General features: G+C 54.8%; 2 protein-coding genes across 2 annotated transcripts; one reads left to right on the forward strand and one right to left on the reverse strand.

Moving 5' to 3' along the window:
* Nucleotides 1-219: 219 nt before the first annotated feature.
* NPAS1 (neuronal PAS domain protein 1) lies at nt 220-15,910 on the forward strand (the record flags this gene model as incomplete). The annotated part of the gene is made up of 11 exons (XM_079724237.1): nt 220-341; nt 768-1,003; nt 7,723-7,796; nt 8,058-8,147; nt 10,420-10,594; nt 11,990-12,105; nt 12,306-12,463; nt 13,080-13,186; nt 13,638-13,785; nt 14,822-14,916; nt 15,447-15,910. 11 exons carry the CDS (start codon nt 220-222, stop codon nt 15,908-15,910), a joined length of 1,785 nt encoding a protein of 594 aa, XP_079580363.1.
* A 234-nt stretch (nt 15,911-16,144) lies between these two features.
* On the reverse strand, nt 16,145-18,483 carry TMEM160 (transmembrane protein 160). Its single transcript, XM_079724329.1, has 3 exons — nt 18,236-18,483; nt 17,037-17,129; nt 16,145-16,492 (listed from the first exon to the last, which is right to left on the reverse strand). The coding sequence occupies exons 1-3, from the start codon at nt 18,441-18,443 to the stop codon at nt 16,227-16,229; spliced, it is 567 nt and encodes a 188-aa protein (XP_079580455.1). The 5' UTR covers nt 18,444-18,483; the 3' UTR covers nt 16,145-16,226.
* Nucleotides 18,484-21,308: the final 2,825 nt, after the last annotated feature.

Here is a 21,308-nt window from a genome sequence, read left to right on the forward strand (position 1 = left end):
CTGTGTAGCGGGGCCCCCAGGGAGGGGAAACTGAGGCAGCATCTAGCCGCAGCTCCTTGCTGGGACCCTGCGCCCCACGCGGACCTCGGTTTCCCTAGCAGGTGCCCCACTTGCCCCCTCGGGCGCTGAGCGCTGCCTCCCGCTCCTTCCCGCTGCAGGAGACGCGGCTCTCGAGTTCCGCAGGCTGCTCTGAGCCCGCCTGAGCGGGTCTCCGCGGAGATGGCGGCCCCCTACCCCAGCAGTGGCGGTGGAGGCGAGGTCAGGTGCGGGGGAGGTCGCGGCGGCAGCGTCCCTTGGGACTTTCTGCCGGGGTTCGTGGTCAAGACCCCGCCCGGACCCTGGTGAGCAAAGCTCCGCCCCTCGGGCTGTGGCCCCGCCCCCAAGGCGGTGTCCCGGGAGGATTCACACTCACCTTCTGCCCCGCCCCCTCGGGCCAGAATTTCTTACCCGGAGTTGCTCAACTGTTGTTCTGTAACACCCACCCCACACACCTGGCGTTCTGTTCCTAGCCCCCTTCCTCGGAATTCCTACCCAACATTCTTCTCTCTCTCCTCTTCCTCCTCCTTCCCTCAGAATTTACACCCCAGGTTCTGCTCCACGGCCGGGTGTAGAAGTCACACTCAGGCTCTGCCCCACCTCCGGAGTGTTGAATCAACTTTCAACATCCCGTCCCGTTCCCGGGGCCCCAAGAGGCGAGGCTCGTCCCCCAACCCCAGACCCCTGAGTCTCCGGGCCCCGCTGACGCCCCCTCCGCGCCGCCCGCCCAGCCTGCAGGCGCAGCGCAAGGAGAAGTCCCGTAACGCGGCGCGCTCGCGGCGCGGAAAGGAGAACCTGGAGTTCTTCGAGCTGGCCAAGCTACTCCCGCTGCCCGGAGCCATCTCCAGCCAGCTGGACAAGGCGTCCATCGTGCGCCTCAGCGTCACCTACCTCCGCCTGCGCCGCTTCGCCGCTCTCGGGGCGCCACCCTGGGGGTTGAGGTCCGCGGGGCCTCAGGCTGGCCTAGGTGAGTGCGCATGCGCGGGGGTGGGGGTGGGGGTCCAGGCACGCTCCCCCGGTGCAGGGCACCCGTTATCTGAGGGTGCGCGCCAGCTCTCGCCCAGCTCCTGCACCCGGAGGGAGTACAGGATTTGGAGTCAGACCTTTTGTGTGTTCCTATCAGGCGGCTTCTACTGTCCAAGCCTCAGTTTATTCATCTCTAAAACGGGCTCACCAGGTAGGGACGATTTCATGAACTCTGGCCTAATCACAGGCCTGGCCACACTGGATCATACCACCAGTTAATGCTATTATTGTTATCAGGGAAAATGAATCATTATTATCACAAAGGAGATTATCACAGCGCCATGGGCGTGACAGGGGGGACCCAGCCTGGGCCTCCTATCCACTAATGGGCAGGAAACTCCAGCACTCAGACCTGAGGGACCCCAGAGGGAACCTCTAGAGTCTGAATTCCCAGTTTGGGATGCGGGAAGGAGACAGGATAATATGGCAGGTAAGATGGCGAGCTTCAGAAAGACGGGGGTCCCTGTCCCCACTCAGCCACTCCCCACCGTTGTGACCCTGGGCAGGTCGCCTCACCTCTCTGTGTCTCACTTGTGAAATGGGAATCATGATGAAGCCCCTCCCCCACCCGCAGGGCTGAGAAGAGAAGAAGATCTACCAGGTAATATGTATATGTGTAAAGACCCTAAACACACCTGGCACAGAGTAAACGATCAATGTCTAGCAAGCACTGTTATCAATGGTTACCTGCAGGTTTATTGAGCATCTACTGTGTGCCTGCTACGGTTCTGAGCCCTGGAGATCCAGCAGGAAACAAACTGCATAAAAGTGCCTGCCCTGGACAGGCTGACATCCTACTGGCCAAGACACAATAACGAAATGCAATCAGTAATATGTTAAAATATAGAATATGTAAAACACAGATATATATAGATAGATAGATATCTACTTTCATTATTATTCAGACTTCATTATATAGAAGTGTTATGTTATTGTTATTACTTCTATTTTATGTTTTATTTCTTTACTCATTACGAGAAGAGAGCGAATTGTCTTCATCTGAGGTCGCAGGTGACAGGGACAGGGCACCCTAGGCTACTTCCCCCCCCCCAAGAAGGGTTGTCCTTAAGGTGGGGTTGGAGGGGCTCCAATTCCCCTCCTGCCCTGGTCTCAGGGGGGAGGGGGGAGAGAAAATAGCATTGATTAAACTCGCAATAAATCACCATTTAAATTTAAATAATCCGGCTTCCCAGGCGGTAATTAGGCGAATTGACTGGCGCGGAGAGAATGCGGCATTAGCGCCGCTGATTACTGTCATTACCGCGAACAACATGTGCGCCGGCGGGGGATAAACATCTTGTCTATTGTCCCCAAGCCCCGGGAAGAGAAAGGGGGAAGACGCTGAGAGAGCCTCACCGGCGTCCGGCCTCCCCCATCCGTGCTTGCCGGGATGGCTAATTCAAGACCACTGACCTCAGCAACCTCCCTGCCTGTTCGTGGGAAGGGGGAGGGGCAGGACTTTGCGCGGGGGAGGAACTGCGTGGACTCCCCCTGTACCCACAAAATTAAGAAATTCGGAGCATCTTCTGCTCTCCCGGGTCCCCAACAAGAGGCCAAGCACCTGCTTCGATAGTTCAGATGGGAAAACTGAGGACAGTGACTTAGCTGCCGTCAGAGAGCAAAGCATTGTGCCTCAAGCTCTCTGTAAAGGAGAGGGCTCCCGTGTTCTCCTCAAAAATAACAGCAGTAATATACCAGTCAGACACGGTGTTGAGTGCTGCATCCAAATTCACTTGCTAATCCTCGCAAAAATCTTCGGAGGGAGGCAATGCTATGTTCCCATTTTATAAAAGGGGAAAACTGAGACCCAGAGAGGTGAAGCTCTTTGCCCAAGGTCACACAGCTGAGAGGGGGCCCAGCTGAGATTCAGACTCAAGTGGCCTGGCTCCAGAGCCCACCTTCTCAACCACCATCCTTGGCATGCTTGTGGGTCTCCAGGGATGGGTCTTATGTTGCAGGTCTCGGCCTCTCTCTGGGCCTTACTCTACCATCTGTGAAATGGGATGACAGATGTTGAAGTCTAGCCAGGGGGCTCTAAGTCTGGGGAGGAGACAGCCTTGATCTCCTATCAGTGTTTGTCATTCATTCAACAAATGCCCAATGAATACCTTCCCTGTGCCAGGCACCGTTCTAGGTGCTGGGGACACAGCAGGGAACAGGACAAAGTCCCTGCCCTCAAAGGTGGGCCTACACACCTGACATGGTAGGTCCCTTGCCCCCCACCTCCCTGATATCACCTTTCTACCCCTCTGGCCTCTTCAACCCCCTCCCCCACATGAGCCACCTTGCTGTTCAGAGAAGCCTGTTCCCACCTCAGGACCTTTGCACTTGCTGGGCTTCCACCAGGAACTCCCTTCCCTTAGAATGTGGGCTTTTCAGTCAAGCCTTCCCTGACCACTCTATTAAAAATGACAACCCTGGGACTTCCCTGGTGGTCCAGTGGTTAAGACTTCGCCCTCCAGTGTAGGGGGTGCAGGTTCGATCCCTGGTCAGGGAGCTAAGATCCCACATGCCCAGGGCCAAAAAAAACAAAATATAAAACAGAAGCAATATTGTGGCAAATTCAATAAAGACTTTAAAAAAAGAGAGAGAGAGAATAGCACGTGGCATATAGTAGGTGCTTAAAAAAAAAAAAGACAACCCCCTGCTCCCAGCATGTCCTATCTTCCTTTCCTGCCTTATTTCTTTCCATAGTACTAATCATCATCTAATACTATATATTTTTTATTTCTGTTGTTTATTGTGTTTCCCCCCTACAGCACCTTGTGTGCTGAGCCTAGAATAGTGCCTGGGGCAGAGTAAGGGGTCACTAAATATTTCTTGGGTGACTATAGAACTGCGTGAGAAGAGGAGGGGGACATCACAATTCACAGGTCAGGCACGGCCTCTCTGAGTAAGTGACCTTTGAGCTGAGACTGGAAGGAGGTGAGGGAAAAAAAGCTAGGAGAAAAGCTGGAAGGAGAGTTTTCCAGGCAGAGGGAACAGCAAGTGCAAAGGGCCTGAGGCAGGCAGCAATCAGCTTGCTAGATGCAGGCCACAGTTGTGAGGTCAGGGGCTCCAGAGAGGAGTAAGTGAGGCAGGAAGTGGTCAGCAGGTCAGGGGCCAGGTCCTGCAGGGCCTCTCAGGCCATGGTGAGGACTTTGGCTGTTACCCCGAGTGAGATGGGAGTCACAGAGGTGGTGGATGTGAGGGCAGAAGCTGGGAGCCCAGTGAGGAGGCAAGTGCAGTCGTCCAGGCGGGAGGTGGGGCAGCTAGACCAGGGTGGGGGCAGTGGGGTGAGAGGTGGTCGGATTCAGGTGATGCAGTGAGGGTCCAGCCTCAGGACTTGCAGAATATGGGTGAAGGTGTGGAAGAAAGCGAGGGTCAAGGTGGATGGTAAGGAAGCCTCCCCAAAAGGTAGAGGTGCCCGAAGTAGAGCTTATTCTAAGAAGAATAGTGCAGGACTCACCTACTGTGTACCTGGCTGTGTGCCATTTGCACGCATGAACCCATTCAGCTCCAGCCCTAGACCCATTTCACAGATGCAGTTGAGGAAAGTACAGGCAGAAATGCACCCACTCCAGTCCTCAGGCCTGCTCCCAGGCAGCAAGGCACTCTGATTATGGCAGGGGGCTCCCTCTCCCAGACTTCCAAAGCTAATGAAGTCCCAGCCCTTCATTAGTTGCCCTAGCCCAGGGCAGCAAATCCCTCAGGGCAGTTGAGAATGGGAGGTGGAGGGGGACCCCTGGGAGAAGTCTTGGCTTCTCCCCTCGGCCCCTCAGCGCCCCCTCTGTGTGTGGGGGAAGATGACAACTGGGACATTTTTGTTCCAGCAGAGGCAGGCTCTGATAAGAAACTCAGCAAGTGTTTGTTGAATGAGCGAATGATGGTTGGTCTCCGGATGTGAGGAGGGGCCAGATCTGAGAGTAGGGAAGCGCCCACAGCTGAATCTGGGACACAGGAGCTGAGGTATTTGTGGGAGAGAGGAGGGAACACAGAGAGAGGAGTCAGGGAGTTGGTGGATTTGGGGCAGGGGGAGGCCGGGGGTAATAAGACACATCAGTCAGGGATGTGGACAGAGGCCGGGGAAAGGATGGGGGAACAGCAAGTGGCTGAGCCCTCCCCCTATACACACCCCCCTCCCGACGTGCCCATTAAGGCTGTTAATTGCAGCCGTTCAGTCTGACCTGGGCTGATCCTGTGAGAGGGAAAATGAAGGAATTAGCAAAAATGACAGGGGAAAATTGCGACAATTAGCAGGCGGCATTGTTCCCGCCTGTCACCCGGCTGGTTCCCGCTGCATCTCGGGGGAGGGGTCCCCATCACCCCACCCCCCAGTTATTGTTCCTGGAGTTCCAGGCGGGGGTGGAAAAAGGGTGTGAACAGCCGTGGGGATGTTGGGGGTGCTCCTGGGAGAGGAGGCGTGACCAAACATTAAGGGGCTGGGGGCGGGGCTTGGGAGCTGCGTCCTGATTGCGGGGGAGGGGACGGCGTTTCGCCGCCTGGTGTTTTGATGGTCTGGAAATAACAATAGTAATCACGCTATTAATACTGATCCCAGCTCTGTTTCAGAGCACCTGCTGCATGCGGGCGCCTGGTAGGCCCTTTCAGTCCCCTAAGCCAACTGAATGCTCAACACCCCTGTGAGATCAGCTCGCTTGTCAAACCCACCTGACAGAGGAGGATACTGAGGCACAGAGAAGTGAAGGCACTGGTCCCAGGGCACACAGCCAGGGAGGAACAGTCCTGGGGCTTAACACCAGAACTGGACCCTCAGCCCTGCAGGAGCCAGGTGCTTGGGGACCCTCGAGGTCACTGGCTCCCCAATCTGGGCACGGACCCCTTGCGGGGGTCGTTCTCTGCAGAGTCAAGGAGGGCATTCTGGGTGGGAACAGAGCCCAGGAACGCAGGGCCTCTGCCCACGCGCAGCATGGATGTCTGCAGCCCTCCGCTCCTCACTGCGGGGGCTGGGTCGGCCTGTGTCTCTGTCTCTGTCTACTTCGCCACCTCTGTCTTCCTGCCACTTTCTCTGTATCTGTCTCTGTGCATCTCTTTCCCTCTGTCCCTCCATCTCTTTATGTCTGTCTGTCTTTACCTATCTCTGTCTCAGTTTCTCTATGTCTATATATGTCTCTACCCCTCTCTCTTTTTAAAAAAATTTTATTAGGGTAAAATTTATATAACATGAAAGTCACCATATTACAGTGTGCAATTCGGTGGCACTTAGCACATTCACAATGTTGTGCAACCAGCACTTCTATCTAGTTCCAAAACATTTTCATCACCCTCCAAAAACCCTGTCCCATTAGCAGTCCCTCCCCATTCCTCCTGCCCCTTCCCCCAGCCCCTGGCAACCACTGATCTGCTTTCCATCTCTGGATTTGCCTCTTCTGAACGTTTCATATAAATTGAATCCTACACTGTGTAGCCTCTCTGTTCAGCTTCTTTCACTTAGCATAATGTTTTCAAAGTTCATTCACGTCGTAGCATGGATCGGTACTCCATTTCTTTTTATGGATGAATAATCTTCCATTCTATGAATATAGCACATTTTATTTATCCATTCATCAGTTAATGGACATTTGGGTTGTTTCCACCTTTTGGCTATTAGGAGTAATGCTGCTATGAACATTCATGTACAAGTATTTGTTAGAGCACCTGTTTTCAATTCTTTGGGGTGTATACCTAGGAGTGGAATTGCTGGGTTATATGGTAATTCTATGTTTGACTTATTGAGGAATTGCCAAACTATTTTCCAGAGTGGCACATCGTTTCACATTCTCACCAGCAATGCACGGGGGTTCCAATTTCCCCACAACCTCGCCAACACTTATTTTCTATTTTTTAAAAAAAATTCGAACCATCCTAGCGGGTGTGAAGTGATCTCTCATTGTGGTTTTGATTTGCATTTTGCTAATGACTAATGAGGTTGAACATCTTTTCATGTGCTTATCGGCCATTTGTGCATCTTCTTTGGAAGAATATCTGTTCAAACCCTTTGCGCATTTTTGAATTGCGTTGTTCATCCTTTTGTTGTTCAGTTGTAATGCCCTTATTTCTTTCTCTATTTCCTTATATCTCTCTGTCCATCTATTTGTCTGTCTTTGTCTCTCAATGTCTCTTTCTCTGTCTCTCTGTCTCTCTCCTTTCCTGTCTCCTATCTGCCTCCTTCTCACCCTTCAGGTCTGAGCTCAAACACCCCCTCCTTCAACAGGCCTTACCCCATGCTTCTTTTATTTATTTATTTATTTATTTATTTATTTATTTATTTATTCATTTTAAATAAATAAATAAAATATTTTGGCTGCGTTGGGTTTTTGTTGCTGCACGCGGGCTTTCTTCAGTTGCGGCGAGCGGGGGCTAGTCTTCGTTGCGGTGCATGGGCTTCTCATTGCAGTGTCTTCTATTGTTGCAGAGCACAGGCTCTAAGGGCGCAGGCTTCAGTAGTTGTGGTACATGGGCTCAATAGTTGTGGTTCGCGGGCTCTAGAGCGCAGGCTCAGTAGCTGTGGAGCACGGGCTTAGCTGCTCCGCAGCTCAAACATGTGTCCCCTGCACTGGCAGGCGGATTCTTAACGACTGCGCCACCAGGGAAACCCCCCATGCTTCTTTATTTCACACCACCTATTCGATTCTTCATAGGGCCAACAGGCCCTGGCCTCACCCCTCCCTCTTTCTCCAGCCCCAGGCCGCAGAGGCCCCGTGGCGCTGGTCTCCGAAGTCTTCGAGCAGCACCTGGGAGGACACATCCTGCAGGTGAGGCCCCTTCCCTGCCTGCTGCTCCTTGCTGCCACCTGGTGGCCGTCTCGGGAGAACCTCACCCTTTTCTCCAGCATCGGTCCCTTCGGGGAGCCCCAGAACTGGGAGGCAGAATGCTCAGGCTCCCCCTCCTGCTCCCCCCAGGGCCACTGAAGCGCTTTACCCCAGAATAATCCATCCCAGGCGGAGATCCAGATTTCAGAACCTCTTACAGATGCCAGGCCCTCCTCTCCCCGACCCCGTCTCTCCCCACTCTAGTCCCTGGACGGCTTCGTGTTTGCCTTGAACCAGGAAGGGAAGTTCCTCTACATCTCAGAGACAGTCTCCATTTATCTGGGTCTCTCACAGGTAAGGGGCCCGCAGCAGCCTGCCTGGCCTGGCTCAGCTGCCATCTCCTTTGCCGGCCCTCCTCTCTCCTGGCCTCACCATCCCAGCATGAAAAAAAAAAAAAAAAAAAAAGGACCAGATCTTTGGTCCCCAAAGTATGTTCCTTGGAACCCCACATGGCACCTAACATGGCTCCTCCTCCCAGGCAGAGAAGGGTTATTAAAGTAAGAGGTCGATTTGGAGAAAGCAAAATAGCAGAAAGATAAATTTGCCTATGAGTGGTTGCCAACTGTACCGTATTTACCACAACTTGTTTATTCTTAACACTTTTAAAGGATTACAGCAATTCGTACTGGAAGGGTTTGGGTTTTCCAGCCTGGAAGATTTTCTGTGGCATTTTAGTTGACTAGTTTTCATTTTGCCTTTATTTCAACCCACTGTTTCTGTTCCAGCTCCTGCAGCTGGTGGCTGAAAGGTAAAAGGAGGGCAAAGAGAAGCCAAAAGCCCCCACCCCTGGAGTCGTGGCTCCTTGCAGCACCTTAGGCCTTGCCAATCCAATCAGTACAAATTGCTGTCAACTTTTATCATTTTTACAAAGATTTTGACAAATGGTAAATTTAGGAAATTCGGTGCATTGGTATTTGGCCTTCGTGAGCAGCTCTTCAGTGAGTTGTTGGAGGTTCCTGGAGGAGGAAGACCCTGAAGGGAGAATATGGACAAGACGAAGGGAGGGAGGAAGAGTGGGGGGAAAGGCTCAAAGCTGGTGTGTGGGGCTTCCCTGGTGGCGCAGTGGTTGAGAGTCCGCCTGCCGATGCGGGGGATGCGGGTTCGTGCCCCGGTCTGGGAGGATCCCACGTGCCGCGGAGCGGCTGGGCCCGTGAGCCGTGGCCGCTGGGCCTGCGCGTCCGGAGCCTGTGCTCTGCGGCGGGAGTGGCCACAGCAGTGAGAGGCCCGCGTACTGCAAAAAAAAAAAAAAAAAAAAAAAAGCTGGTGTGTGTGTGTGTGTGTGTGCGGGGGGGTGTTTAATGAGGGATAGAGGGAAGCATGTGACCCCAAGCCCAGGGCAGTGGGAACCATGGGAGGTTTCTTTTCTTTTCTTTTCTTTTGCGGTACGCGGGCCTCTCATTGTTGTGGCCTCTCCCGTTGCGGAGCACAGGCTCCAGACGCGCAGGCTCAGCGGCCATGGCTCACGGGCCCAGCCGCTCCGCGGCATGTGGGATCCTCCCGGACCAGGTCACAAACCCGTGTTCCCTGCATCGGCAGGCGGACTCTCAACCACTGAGCCACCAGGGAAGCCCCTCTTTTCTTTTAAAAAAATTTTTTTTATTTATTTTTATTTTTGGCTGCGTTGGCTTTCCGTAGCTGCGCACGGGCTTTCTCTAGTCGTGGTGAGCGGGATACTCTTCGTTGCGGTGCGCAGCCTTCTCATTGAGGTGGCTTCACTTGTTGCGGAGCACGGGCTGTAGGCGCACAGGCTTCTGTAGTTGTGGGCTCAGTAGTTGTGGCTCGCGGGCTCTAGAGCGGCAGGCTCAGTAGTTGTAGCACACGGGCTTAGTTGCTCCACGGCATGTGGGATCTTCCAGGACCAGGGCTCGAACCCGTATCCCCTGCATTGGCAGGCAGATTCTTAACCACTGCACCACCAGGGAAGTCCCATGGGAGGTTTCTGAGAGGAGGGCCATGGTCAGGGGAGTAACTTAGGGAGAGGTATGTACATGGGGACTGAAGGCCAGAAGACCAGTGAGGACGCTGGGACAGAAACACAGCAGGGAGAAGATGGGTGCAGGGACTGGGGAGGTGTGGAGATAAGGGGACTACTGTGAGAGATTTGAGGGATGAATTGAATGTAAAAGTCTGTCTAATTAAAAGGTTCTAACTCTTTAAAGAGTTTGAAAGCCATTCCGCTGCTTGTGTCCTGATTTCCATCCTGTGAGTCATTTCAGGGCGCAGTTGTTTGCTGTATGGGGGTGAGTGAGTAAGCAAGAGCTGCGTATATGAAGGCTTACGACACCCCCATCCCAACCACATACACAGCTTCTTTGTACTGTAGGCAGGGGCAGAAAATCCTTAATAATCTCTGGGTTTGAAGTGGGAGGGCACGGGAAGTGCCTAAGTTTTTATCCTCCTTTAAAAGGGTTTAAATATATATATATATATATATATATATATTTTTTTTTTTTTCCTAATAAAAACACACACTGCTTGCAGGCGAGTGAGCCTGTGGCAGAACAGGCGGGCGAGTGACTGCGCGCGCACCTCACCCGCCCCCTGCATCCCCCTCCTTCGCCGGCAGGTGGAGCTGACGGGCAGCAGCCTCTTCGACTACATTCATCCGGGGGACCACTCCGAGGTGTTGGAGCAACTGGGGTTGCGGGCCCCGACCCCCGGGCCCCCCACCCCGCCCTCCGTCCCCTCCTCTTCCTCCTCGCCCTCCTCGTCCTCCTCGCTTGCGGATACCCCTGAGATCGGTAATTCTCAGCATCCCCAAAGAAAGAGGCCTGAGGGTAGCTTAGGGGATGCTGGGTACGATGTCTCCTTTATACAAAAACACTCTTGTTAGAGTTTTGCAAGCAAGTTTTTGTAAAATGAATCAGAGTCTAAATTGAGGTAGCGAAACGTGGCTCCCTAAGATTGCCTGGATCCCCAAGATTTGAACTTTAGAAAGACCCCTCTGGCTGCAGAGTGGAGGTGGGTGCCTGTGGGTGACAGATGGAACCAGGCTTTGGTAAATAATAATAACAACGTGTGCTTATTGGGCATTTACACGTGCCCTGCCTTTAAGTACATAATTTTATTAAATCCTAACCACAAGCCCATAAAGCAGGAGCTATGACTATCTCCATTTTATAGAGGAGGAACCTGGGGCACCGCATAGAGAGGGTAAGTGTCCCAGGTCAACTGTAAGTGATTGAGCTGGACTCCAGCCCAGGCTTGTCTGACTCCAGCGCCTGTGCTTCCAGTCCTTCTCTCCAGTGGAAAATTCCACTCCATTTTGGGGAGGGTGTTGGAGATTACCCTTTTAGCTCTGAGATATTGGGGGACTGAGGCTATCTTTCTCATAAATAGGCTTTTCTTATATGGGGTTTGCTTAATACCCAAACCATCTGAGCTATCAGCAGTGCTTGCAAGCTTGGCGAGATGTTTGTGACACGTGTGGGTCTGTTAGGGAGCGTGATTATATTTACACCTCAGTTTGAGGCACAGGGTCATCTGAGTGTGAGCATATTTATAAGACAATTTCACAGGGTTTATAGAATAATCTGTATTTGTGTGGCTTATTTGTTGCTATAGCCCAAGCCCCCACTCTGTGCTCAGCCCTCTGTTGGGCAGGGCTGGGGACACAGTGGTGACAAGAGCCCCAGCCCCACCCTCCCGGGGCTCACAGTCCAGTGGGGGAGACTGACCCTGTCCCCAGACAGTGATGACCCAGAGTGGGCAGGGCTGGGGTAGGAGACCCCCGAGGGGCAGCTGACCCAGCCTGGGGGTCAGGGAGGACTTCCTGGAGGACATGTCTGATCTGAGACCTGGAGGTTGTGGCTAGAGATGATGTCAGGACGAGGCAGTTCTTGCCAAAGTTTTAGGCCATGTTGAGGAGGAGCTGGGCTTTCCCCCAAGGGTACTAGGGAGCCATGGCAGGTTCAGAGCAGAGGAGGGATGGGGTCAGATCTGAGCTTTAGAAAGACCAGGCTGGGTGCTGCTGGGAGGGGAGGTTGATGTAGGATGTCAGTGGGCTTGTAGAACCAGTAGGTGCGTCTGTGTGACTGTGGCCATGACCCTGTGTCTGGATAGCTCTGCAGAGGGCAGGGGTGGCCCGTGTGTGTCCTCTTCAGGACCCCATAACCTTCCTTCACTCTTCGTCCCAGAGGCCAGCCCCACCGAGGTGCCCCCCTCCTCCCGCGTCCAGGAGCGCTCCTTCTTCATCCGCATGAAATCCACCCTCACCAAGAGGGGGCTGCACGTCAAGGCCTCAGGGTACAAGGTGGGTGTGAGCTCTCCGCCCCAGCCTCTGACTCCCGGGTCCCCTCCCTGGCCCGAGGAGAGCGCCTGTATTCATGCCAGCTGTCCACGGGCCCCAGTTCTTGGGGATGACAGCCAGAGCCAGGCCCTGTGGCCAGGTTGTGGTCCTCCCGCCCCACTGGCCCCGCCTTGCCCTCCTCCGATCGCGCCTGCCACCTTTAGGTCATCCATGTGACCGGTCGCCTTCGGGCCCGCGCCCTGGGCCTTGTGGCCCTTGGCCACACGTTGCCCCCGGCCCCACTGGCTGAGCTGCCGCTGCACGGACACATGATCGTCTTCCGACTCAGCCTGGGTCTCACCATCCTTGCTTGTGAGAGCAGGTACCGGGGTTGGGGGCTGAGGTGGGAGGATGGGGGCGCACTGGAGAGGGGGGTAGGCAGGAAGTCAGAGGAGCTCGGGGTCGGGGGTGGGGGCGGGGCCCTGGGGAGCCGCGGGAGGAGGAAAAGCCGCGGAGGGCGAACTGGAAGAGGGAATGAAGGCGGAGGCTGGGGCGGGGCCCGGGGCGGGGCCTCTGGGATGGAGGCGGGGCTGTGCTCGATTCCGAGAGACCCAGGCCCTCCCTTCTGCAGAGCTCCGCCCTTCCTTGCTCCTATTTCTCTCTGCCTCTCCGGCCTCTCATCTCTCATCCACTCTCCCTCACCACGCAGTGGGGGGAAATTAAATAGCGAAATAGTCTCCACTCACCAAGCGCCTCCGGAGTGGCCGGGCCACCCCACACCCAGGAGTGCCATCTGCTTGAATGCCCATAGCTGCCCGAGGAGGGACACTACTATTTTAAATATTCTCCCACCCATTTTACAGAGGGAAAAACTGAGACCCAGAGCACTCCAGAGCCAGGGTTTGGACCCTGAGGGATTCCAGAGCCAACCCTGCCTCTTTCTCCCCACCCCATGGTCTGGGACCCCTTCCCTCCTCTCTGTTGCCCCCTGCCCTCAGAGTCAGCGACCACATGGACCTGGGGCCCTCGGAGCTAGTGGGCCGCAGCTGCTACCAGTTTGTCCATGGACAGGATGCAACCAGGATCCGCCAAAGCCACCTGGACCGTGAGGACCCCTCACCCCAGACCTGAGCACCCCCACTGTCCCACTCCCTGGAAGTCCTTCTCCTGGGCTGACCACAGTCCCTCCTGCTGCCACCTCTGGGGGCTCCACTCAGCACAGGAAGAGCAGCAAGGAGATTCTGAGCAACGGCTCAGGATGGGGGCGTGGGGAGTAAGGGGAACCGTGGGGTCGCTCTGACCCACCCTTCACAATCCAGGAGCCTTGATGCCGGGTTACCGCTCCGTCTTTCTGACTCGGGCTCTCTCTGCCTCCCTCTCTGTACTTTGCCTTTCTCTTCTCCACACCGTCTCACCCTTCCTGTTTCCCTGTTGCCCCCTCTCTGCCCATCTCCCTGTCCACCTCTCTCCCACTGCCTGTCTCTCTCTGCCCCTCTCACCTCATCCCGCCCCTACCCCATCCCTTCCGGTGTCTCCGGTCCCTGGGCTGGGCCCAGTGCTGGACAAGGGCCAGGTGATGACCGGTTACTACCGTTGGCTGCAGCGCGCCGGGGGCTTCGTGTGGCTGCAGTCCGTGGCCACCGTGGCCATGAGCGGGAAGAGCCCTGGAGAGCGCCATGTGCTCTGGGTCAGCTACGTGCTCAGGTGAGGGTTGCACCCCTCTCCTCTCCCACGGGGAGCTCAGAACTCCCTCCAGAAGATTCTGCCAGCTCTCCCCACCTTCGGGTGGGGGCTCTTCAGGGAGGGCTTCTAGAAAAGGACAGATGTAGGCAGTGGTGGTGAAAACATGAAGGGGAACAGGGTCCAGTGAGAGTAAAGGCCTGGAGGAGGAATGAGCTTGCAGGAGGCTAGGGGTGGGTGGCAGAGTGACAAGCGCTTCCAGGGAGAAAGAGGCAGATATGAAGTGGCCTCAGGCCCAGGGTGCTTCTGGGGCACTGGGGAGCCATGGCAGGCTCTTACCAGGGGAGGGCCACCACAGATGATGGGAAGAAGCTGGAGGAGGGAAGGACGTTCCAGGCCGAGGCCCAGCACAGGCAAAGGCTCAGGGTCACAGCCGGACCCGTCCGAGGAACTACAGGGGGTGCTCTGGGCTGGAGTATAGAGTCTCGAGAGACGAAGCTTAGGATGGTGGTGGGGGCACTGGGGAGCCATGGAAGGGTTTAGGGCTGGAGTCAGTCAAATCTGCTTCTTGGAAAGACCACTCTGGCTGCCATGTAGAGGGAGGTCTGTGGGACAAGACAGGGACTGGGAGGCCAGGGGCAGGTCCTGGGAAACGCCAGGCAGCACAGGTGGAGGAGGGGAGGCGGCCGTCTGGCCATCTCTGGCTTTGCGGGGCCTGGGTCTGAGCCTCTGAGAGGAGCAGCAGGTTTGGAAGAAAGATGCTGAGGTCAGATGAGCATGAGGTACCCGGGGGACACTTAGGTGGTGACATGCAGGCAGCCACGGGCTGCAAAGGTTTGGCCTCGGGAGACTGGGCCAAGCTGGGCTAGAAGCCAACTTGGAGTTTGGGGTCCAATGATGAGTCCTAAGTGCCTCGGGCGGGGGCGGGGGGAAGTGTCTACACTCAGAGGGGTATGGGGAAGTCTACACTCACAAGACTGGCGGGCAGGAGGGAGTCTCCCCTCACCAAAGGCTGGGTGGCCCGGGACTCAAGCTCCCAATCCCATCTGTCTTGTCCCAGTCAAGCCGAGGGGGGCCAGATACCTCTGGACGCCTTCCAGCTTCCGGCCACCGTGGCCCATGAGGACACATCCAGCCCGGAGCCAGCACCCACAGGTGAGCTCAGCCTCCCACCTGGGAGGCTCCGAGTGGCCTCTGGGACCTGTGCTGTCTGGTGCGGAAGCCACTAGCTTCACATGTGGCTATTTACAGTAAGATTAAAATTAAAATTCCATTTCCTTAGTTGTACTCGCCATGTTTGAAGAGCTTGGTGGCCATAGGTGGCCAGTGCAGATATGGAACTTCCTTCCATCCTCGAAGGAAGTCCTGTTGGACAGCCTGCGTCCAGACCAGAGCCTCTGACATCTGGGGCATGGTCACGCTTTGTGGTGGTGGCCGTCCCATGCATTGTAGGGCATTTAGCAGCATGCCTGACTTCTACCCACTAGAATCCAGGAGTATCCTCCTCCCCAGTTGTGACAACCAAAAATGCCTCCAGACTTTGCCAAGTGTCCCCTAAGGGGACCAAACCCCTCCAGCAGAGATCCACGGGTCTTGACCACGGGGCGCCGTTCTATTCCACAGATGGGAAGGCTGAGGGCTGGGGACACGCACACACGGAGCCCTTCAGAATCTTCCTCTTGCAGTGTCAGAGCCTCCAGTGGCAGGAAAGCAGGCCGTCCCCCCGCAGGAGGACAAGGCCCCCCAGCCCCGGGGCAAACCCATCAAAGTGGAGCCCGGCCCGGGGGAGACTGAAGACCCGGAGGACAGTGGGGATGAGAAGCCGTCTGGCCACCTGGCCCCAACGAGGCCCGAGTTCACGTCGGTCATCCGGGCTGGGGCCCTGAAGCAGGACCTGGTGGGGCCGTGGGGCCTGGCGCCTCCTGGGGACCCCCCACCTTCCCTCCTGCACACCGGCTTCCTGCCCCCCGTGGTGCGGGGCCTGTGCGCGCCTGGCACCATCCGCTACGGCCCTGCCGAGCTGGGCCTCGTGTACCCGCACCTGCAGAGGCTGGGCCCAGGCCCCCCCCTCCCCGAGGCCTTCTACCCCGCGCTGGGCCTGCCCTACCCGGGGCCCCTGGGCACCAGGGTGCAGCGGAAGGGGGACTGAGGACTGGAACAGCCCCCCACGTGGCCGGACCTGGGGGATGGGTGGGGACCAGGGCTCTCAGCCCCAGTGAATTAAACGCCTGCTCCCGCTCTGTGGCTCCTCTCTGGGGTCAAGGAGCTCCTCTCTCCTTTTCTTCCTTCTTAGGTATCTCCGCGTGCCCCCCAGCGCCTTCCGCCCCGACCCTCCTCGTTCGCTCAGCATCCCCGCAAAAGCAACCACCACTCGGAATCGGGAGCGAGGGAAGGGTCAGGTTTTAATGTCCCGGTCCTCGGGCCCCGGCAGTCCAGCGCCCGGCCGTTCCCCGCGGCCTTGCGGCTCACTCCGGTGGCGGCCGGCCCGCCTCATCCGGCCCTTCCGCCGCGGCGGTCCCGTCGTCTTCGGGCACCAGTTCCACGTCCAGCTCCAGCTGGCCCATGTAGAGGCCGACGGCACAAGCCCAGAGCAGGCCGGCGGCCAGCACGGCGCCCACGCCTGCGGCCGCGCCCCCCAGAGAGAGCTGCATGGGCCCCCGCAGCGCCGCCAGGCCCACCACATAGGAGGCGCCGCCCCACACCACACACAGGCCGCCCAGCAAGAAGAAGCCTGTGGGAACAGAGTGCGGGCCGGCGTCAGGGAGGCTGATCCTGGGGACCCAGGCCGTTCACGGGACTGAGGTGGCCTTAGAAAGGGGATGGGGCACACTCAAGAGCGGGGTAGGGCTCAGGGACAGTACAGAGCCAAGGTCGGGGACAGGAGAAGGAATCGGAGGGGTGGCTAGGCTTGGCGCTGGGGGGCTGGTCTGAGAGCAAAGATACGGCCGGAGGGGCAGGGGCAGGACCAGGCTGGGGGTGGGGCTGGGACAGGGACCCTCATCTTTGCTGAGAAGTCAGATTGGAAAGGATGAGGACCCACAGCCCTGCCCTGAGCCACCCCCTCTGGTGGGTCCAGTGCCCAGGAGGTAGGGATGGGTGGGTGGAAGGTGGACACTCACAAGTGAAGGTGAGGCCGCTTCCGGTGGCGGAGGAATGAGGGGTTCTAGCGATGTTTACTCTGGGGGTTGACGGGATGGGGCAGGAGTCTACCTTCCCCAGTGGGGGCGGGAGCGCCCACTCTCCCTGGTGGGGGCGACACTGGGGTCTGCACTCACCGTAGGCGGCCTCCCGACCCATATCACTCTGCATGAAGGAGATGACCCCGATGCCTGATGCCAGGAGGCCATTGCGGAACCAGGAGAGGAAGGCTGGAGGGGGTGGGGCGGGGCGGAGAAATCAGCATCAGCACAAACCCTGCTCTGCAGCCCCCCAGCCCAAACAGTCAAACCGACGGGCGCCTCTTCATCTCACCACCCAGTCTGGCCCCAAATCCCCACCTTGTCCTGGCGGTCCGCCTACCAAACCCTATCCCCCCAAAACCCTCTCTCGTCTCCATCTCTGGGCCCCTCCCCACCCCAAACTCTGCAACACCAAAGATTCAAGACAGTCTGCAGAATCTGGCGGAGGATCTAAGATCAAAATTGCAGAACCTAAATCTGAGGACAGGAAGGTCCCAAGAGGTCATCTTGGTCAACGTCCTCCCCACATGTGTATCCCCAAGGGGTGCTCCCTCACTTCTTCCTCAGACCTCCCGACAAATTGTTACCGCCCCCCCCACTCCCCCAGGCCTCTCTCCAGCCTCCCCCTTCAGTTTTCTGAAACCTCACTATCTGCTGCTGGGTATGCTCTTCCTTGGTGTGGCATTAACGGGGACTAGTCGGGTTACAATCCCCCCACCCCTACCCCATCCTGTACCTACAAGACCAGTCCTCTCCAATCCGGACCCCCACCGCCCACATGAGGCTCCGCCCCCTGCAGCCAGGAGCAGCACGCCCTCCAATCAGCCCAGAGATTTTCTTCTATTGGTTGTTCCCTCTTCTAATCTGCAACTTCCTCCCTCTTCTGTGGGGCTCCACGCTCCCGCTTTATGCAGAGTGGTCGCCTCTTTAATCTGAAGTGGCCCCTCCAACGAGGCCCCCTCTTGTAGGCAACTCCCCCGCCCATAGCCCTCTTTGGAAGCCTCTCCCACCCAGACAGCGCAGTTTGATAAGGCTGCCTGTCCTGGCCCGACCAACCTCTCCAATCCCTACTACACCCCATAAACCGGACCCACGGTCCCATCCACAAGCCCTTCTCCTATGCGGACAGACTGCGCTCTTGCAGCCTGCGCTTACACGGAAGCCCTTCTCCCTCCTGAGCCCGGGCCCCGTTTCCAGCAGAAATCCCACCACCATCCTCCACTCGCGCGCGCGGACAGCTCGGCTATGCGGAACCCCCTCTCCCAGCCGGGCCGACCCCAGCCACAGCCCCAGACCTGTCTCATGAGCCTTCCGGAGGAGCCAGGCGTCTGCGCGGTCCAGCTCGGACACTGGGGGCGGCGAAGCCCCAGCGCGGGGGCCGTGGCCAGGAGCAAAAGACCCCCGGGCGCCCCCGCTCCGGGGCCGCGGAGGCGGCAGCAGCGCCCCTCGGAAGCGGAGTCGGGCAAGGCGGGCAGCCCGAGCCCACCACCAGCCACCTCCCATGGTTCGCACTACGGCCGCAGCGCACCGCACCGCCCCATGGGCCGCCCGTAGGCTGAAGCGCACGTCACTCAGGCCTATCCGCTCATATATTGGTTTTGTGTGTGCCACTCAGGTCCGGTGTGCACTGTCCATTGGTTGAAATAGCGGTAATCCCTCCTCTGTCATCTGTGCCGGTACTGTGCGTCCCACCTTGCTTCTGGGGCTGGACTTCGAATCCCAGCGTTCATTGAGCAGGGGGAAGGCCGGTCTTCAGAAGTCGGATGCGCGATGTCTTCCGGGACTTGTAGTTTTTGTTAATAACTTTAATAGCCAAAAAACCAAACAAAACTCGTGGTGCTTAATGTAGAACCTTTGCAAAATCTCGAAGAGCCCAGAGGAGAAAGTAAAATTCAACATTAATCCCACCAATGAGCGGTTACTGCTAATACTTAGTTGTACCCCTATTCCACCTTTTTTCTAGGCGGGTGTAAAAGGTTGCCGTTTGACAAATTAATTTTTTTCATATGGTAACAGTCAATCGTGAACATTAACCGGTGGCATTTAATATTTTTCCATAGCATAATTTTTTTTAATTTTAAAATTTTTATTTATTTTGAACATGGTACAAGATGCAAGTTACAAAGTGGTCTAATGAAAAGTAATTCACATCCGGTGCCCCCAGCCAGTCCCCATCCCCTGTTCCGCAGCAAGTTTAAAGCTTCACAATGATGCATTATCAGGACGTACCACAAGTTATCCCAAGCCCTAGATTGTTTCCAATTTTTCCTGCTATAAACAATTTTTCCTTTTAGGTCTAAGCCAATGTCTGAGTTGAGAGGGACCTGATTTAACTGTCAGATTTCAGCAGCCAGCTTCTGCCTCTGGGTCCACAGATGGCTTCATATATGCCCTTATTACACTGTGTTGTAATGATTTCTATACTTATCTGTCCCTGCCATCAGGCTGTGAGCTTCCAGTGGACTTGATCAACAGACCTCCATGTCCCTCCATTCAATATAGGTAGGGGACTTGGTAAATAATAATAGCAAACATTTATTAATGACTTCCCCTGGGCCAGGAATTGTACTAGGCACATTATGTGCATAATGTCATTTAACCTTATCATAACCCTAGGAGTTAAGGATTAGAACATTCCCTCTTTTATAGAGAGAAAAAAACATAAGGCTCAGAGAAGTGAGGTAATAAAAGTTAATGTTTGTTGAGCATTAACCATGTCAGACACTGTACTCTTCCTTTACATGGATACTCTCATTAAATCCTCAACCTTAGGTAATATGTACCATTATTATCCCCATTTTACAGAGAAGGAGGAGAAGAGGTTAAATTAGTTGCCCTAAATCACACAGTTAATTAAAGTCCAACGCCAAATTACTAGCCACTGTGCCATGCATCTTATACGCATTCATTCATTTAACAAGTGTTTACTGAGAAATTTCTCTCTGACAGTGTTATGATACACATTTGGTATAAATCAGTGAACAGATAAAATTCTCTGCCCTGAACTTCCTCAATCTGATAAAGGGCATCTACAAAAAATCCTACAACCAGCATCATTCTTAGTTGTAAAATATTTACTACTTTTCCCTTAAGATTGGAAATAAATCAAGGATTTCCACTCCCACCACTTCTGATCAAAATTATATTGGAGATCTTAGCTAGTGCAATAAGGCAAGAAAAGCAATAAAGGGCATAAAGATCAGATGGAAGAAGTAAAACTGTCAATATGTACATGTGATGTAATTTTTTTTTTTTTGGATGCTCGTCTTGTGGGATCTTTGTTCTCTGACCAGCGACTGAACCTGGGCCCTCAGCAGTGAAAGCATGGAGTCCTAACCACTGTACTGCCAGAGAATTCCTGTGATGTGATTGTTTATATAGAAAATTCTAAGGAATCGAAATAACTACTGAAACTAATAAATGAATTTAGCAAGGCTGCAAGATACATGATCAATATACAAAAATCAGTCTTATGTTAATATACTTTCAGGAAACAATTGTAAAGTGAGATTTAAAATAATTCCCTTTACAATTAGCATCAAAAACAAAAATACTGGGACTTCCCTGGTGGTCCAGTGGTTAAGACTTCATCTTCCAATGCAGGGGGTGCAAGTTTAATCCCTGGTTGGGGAGTTAAGATTCCACATGCCTCGCAGCCAAAAAACCAAAACATAAAACAGAAGCAATATTGTAACAAATGCAATAAAGACTTTAAAAAAATGGTCCACATCAAAAAATAATCTTTAAAAAATACTTAGGAATAAATTTAACAAAAGATGTGCAAGATTTCTGTACTGAAAACTACAAGATACTGTTGAGACACATTAAAGAAGATCTAAATAAATGGACATGTATATACCATGTTCATGGATTGGAAAGTTCCTTGCTTTCACAGAGCTTACATTCTAGAGGAGTGATCCCCAACATTTTTGGCACCAGGGACCGGTTTCATGGAAGACCAGTTTTCCACAGACGGTGGGGTGGAGGGGTGGTTCAGGTGGTAATGCGAGCGATGAGGAGCGGCAGATGAAGCTTTGCTCGCTCGCTGCTCACCTCCTGCTGTGCATCCCTGTTCCTAACAGGCCACTGACCGATACCAGTCCATGGCCCGGGGGTGGGGGACCCCTGTTCTAGAGGGGAAGGTAGAAAATAAGCAATAAATATGCTAAATAAGTAAATTCCAGGGAAAGTCTGGGACACTAGCGGAGTCCAGATAAGGCACCTAACCCTGCCTGGATGTGGGGTCAGCAGGGGGTGCCTAAGTTGAAACTGGAACTATGAGTAGGCATGGACCAGGTAAAGCATGATCAGAGACTTGCAGAAAGAATCTGGGGCCCAGGAAAGATTCCTGTGAGTGTAGGAAACTGA

Source organism: Hyperoodon ampullatus, assembly GCF_949752795.1.
Source record: "Hyperoodon ampullatus genome assembly, chromosome: 18".
NCBI lineage: Eukaryota > Metazoa > Chordata > Mammalia > Artiodactyla > Ziphiidae > Hyperoodon > Hyperoodon ampullatus.

Bases quoted from the DNA above. Each gene is read 5' to 3' on its own strand.
- TMEM160 (XM_079724329.1), bottom strand. From the start codon at position 18,443: ATGGGAGGTGGCTGGTGGTGGGCTCGGGCTGCCCGCCTTGCCCGACTC. The intron at 17,130-18,235 runs GTCTGGGGCTGT...CACCCCCTCCAG, and splicing joins CCGGAAGGCTCATGAGACAG to CCTTCCTCTCCTGGTTCCGC. The intron at 16,493-17,036 runs GTGAGTGCAGAC...CTGTTCCCACAG, and splicing joins GGGTCGGGAGGCCGCCTACG to GCTTCTTCTTGCTGGGCGGC.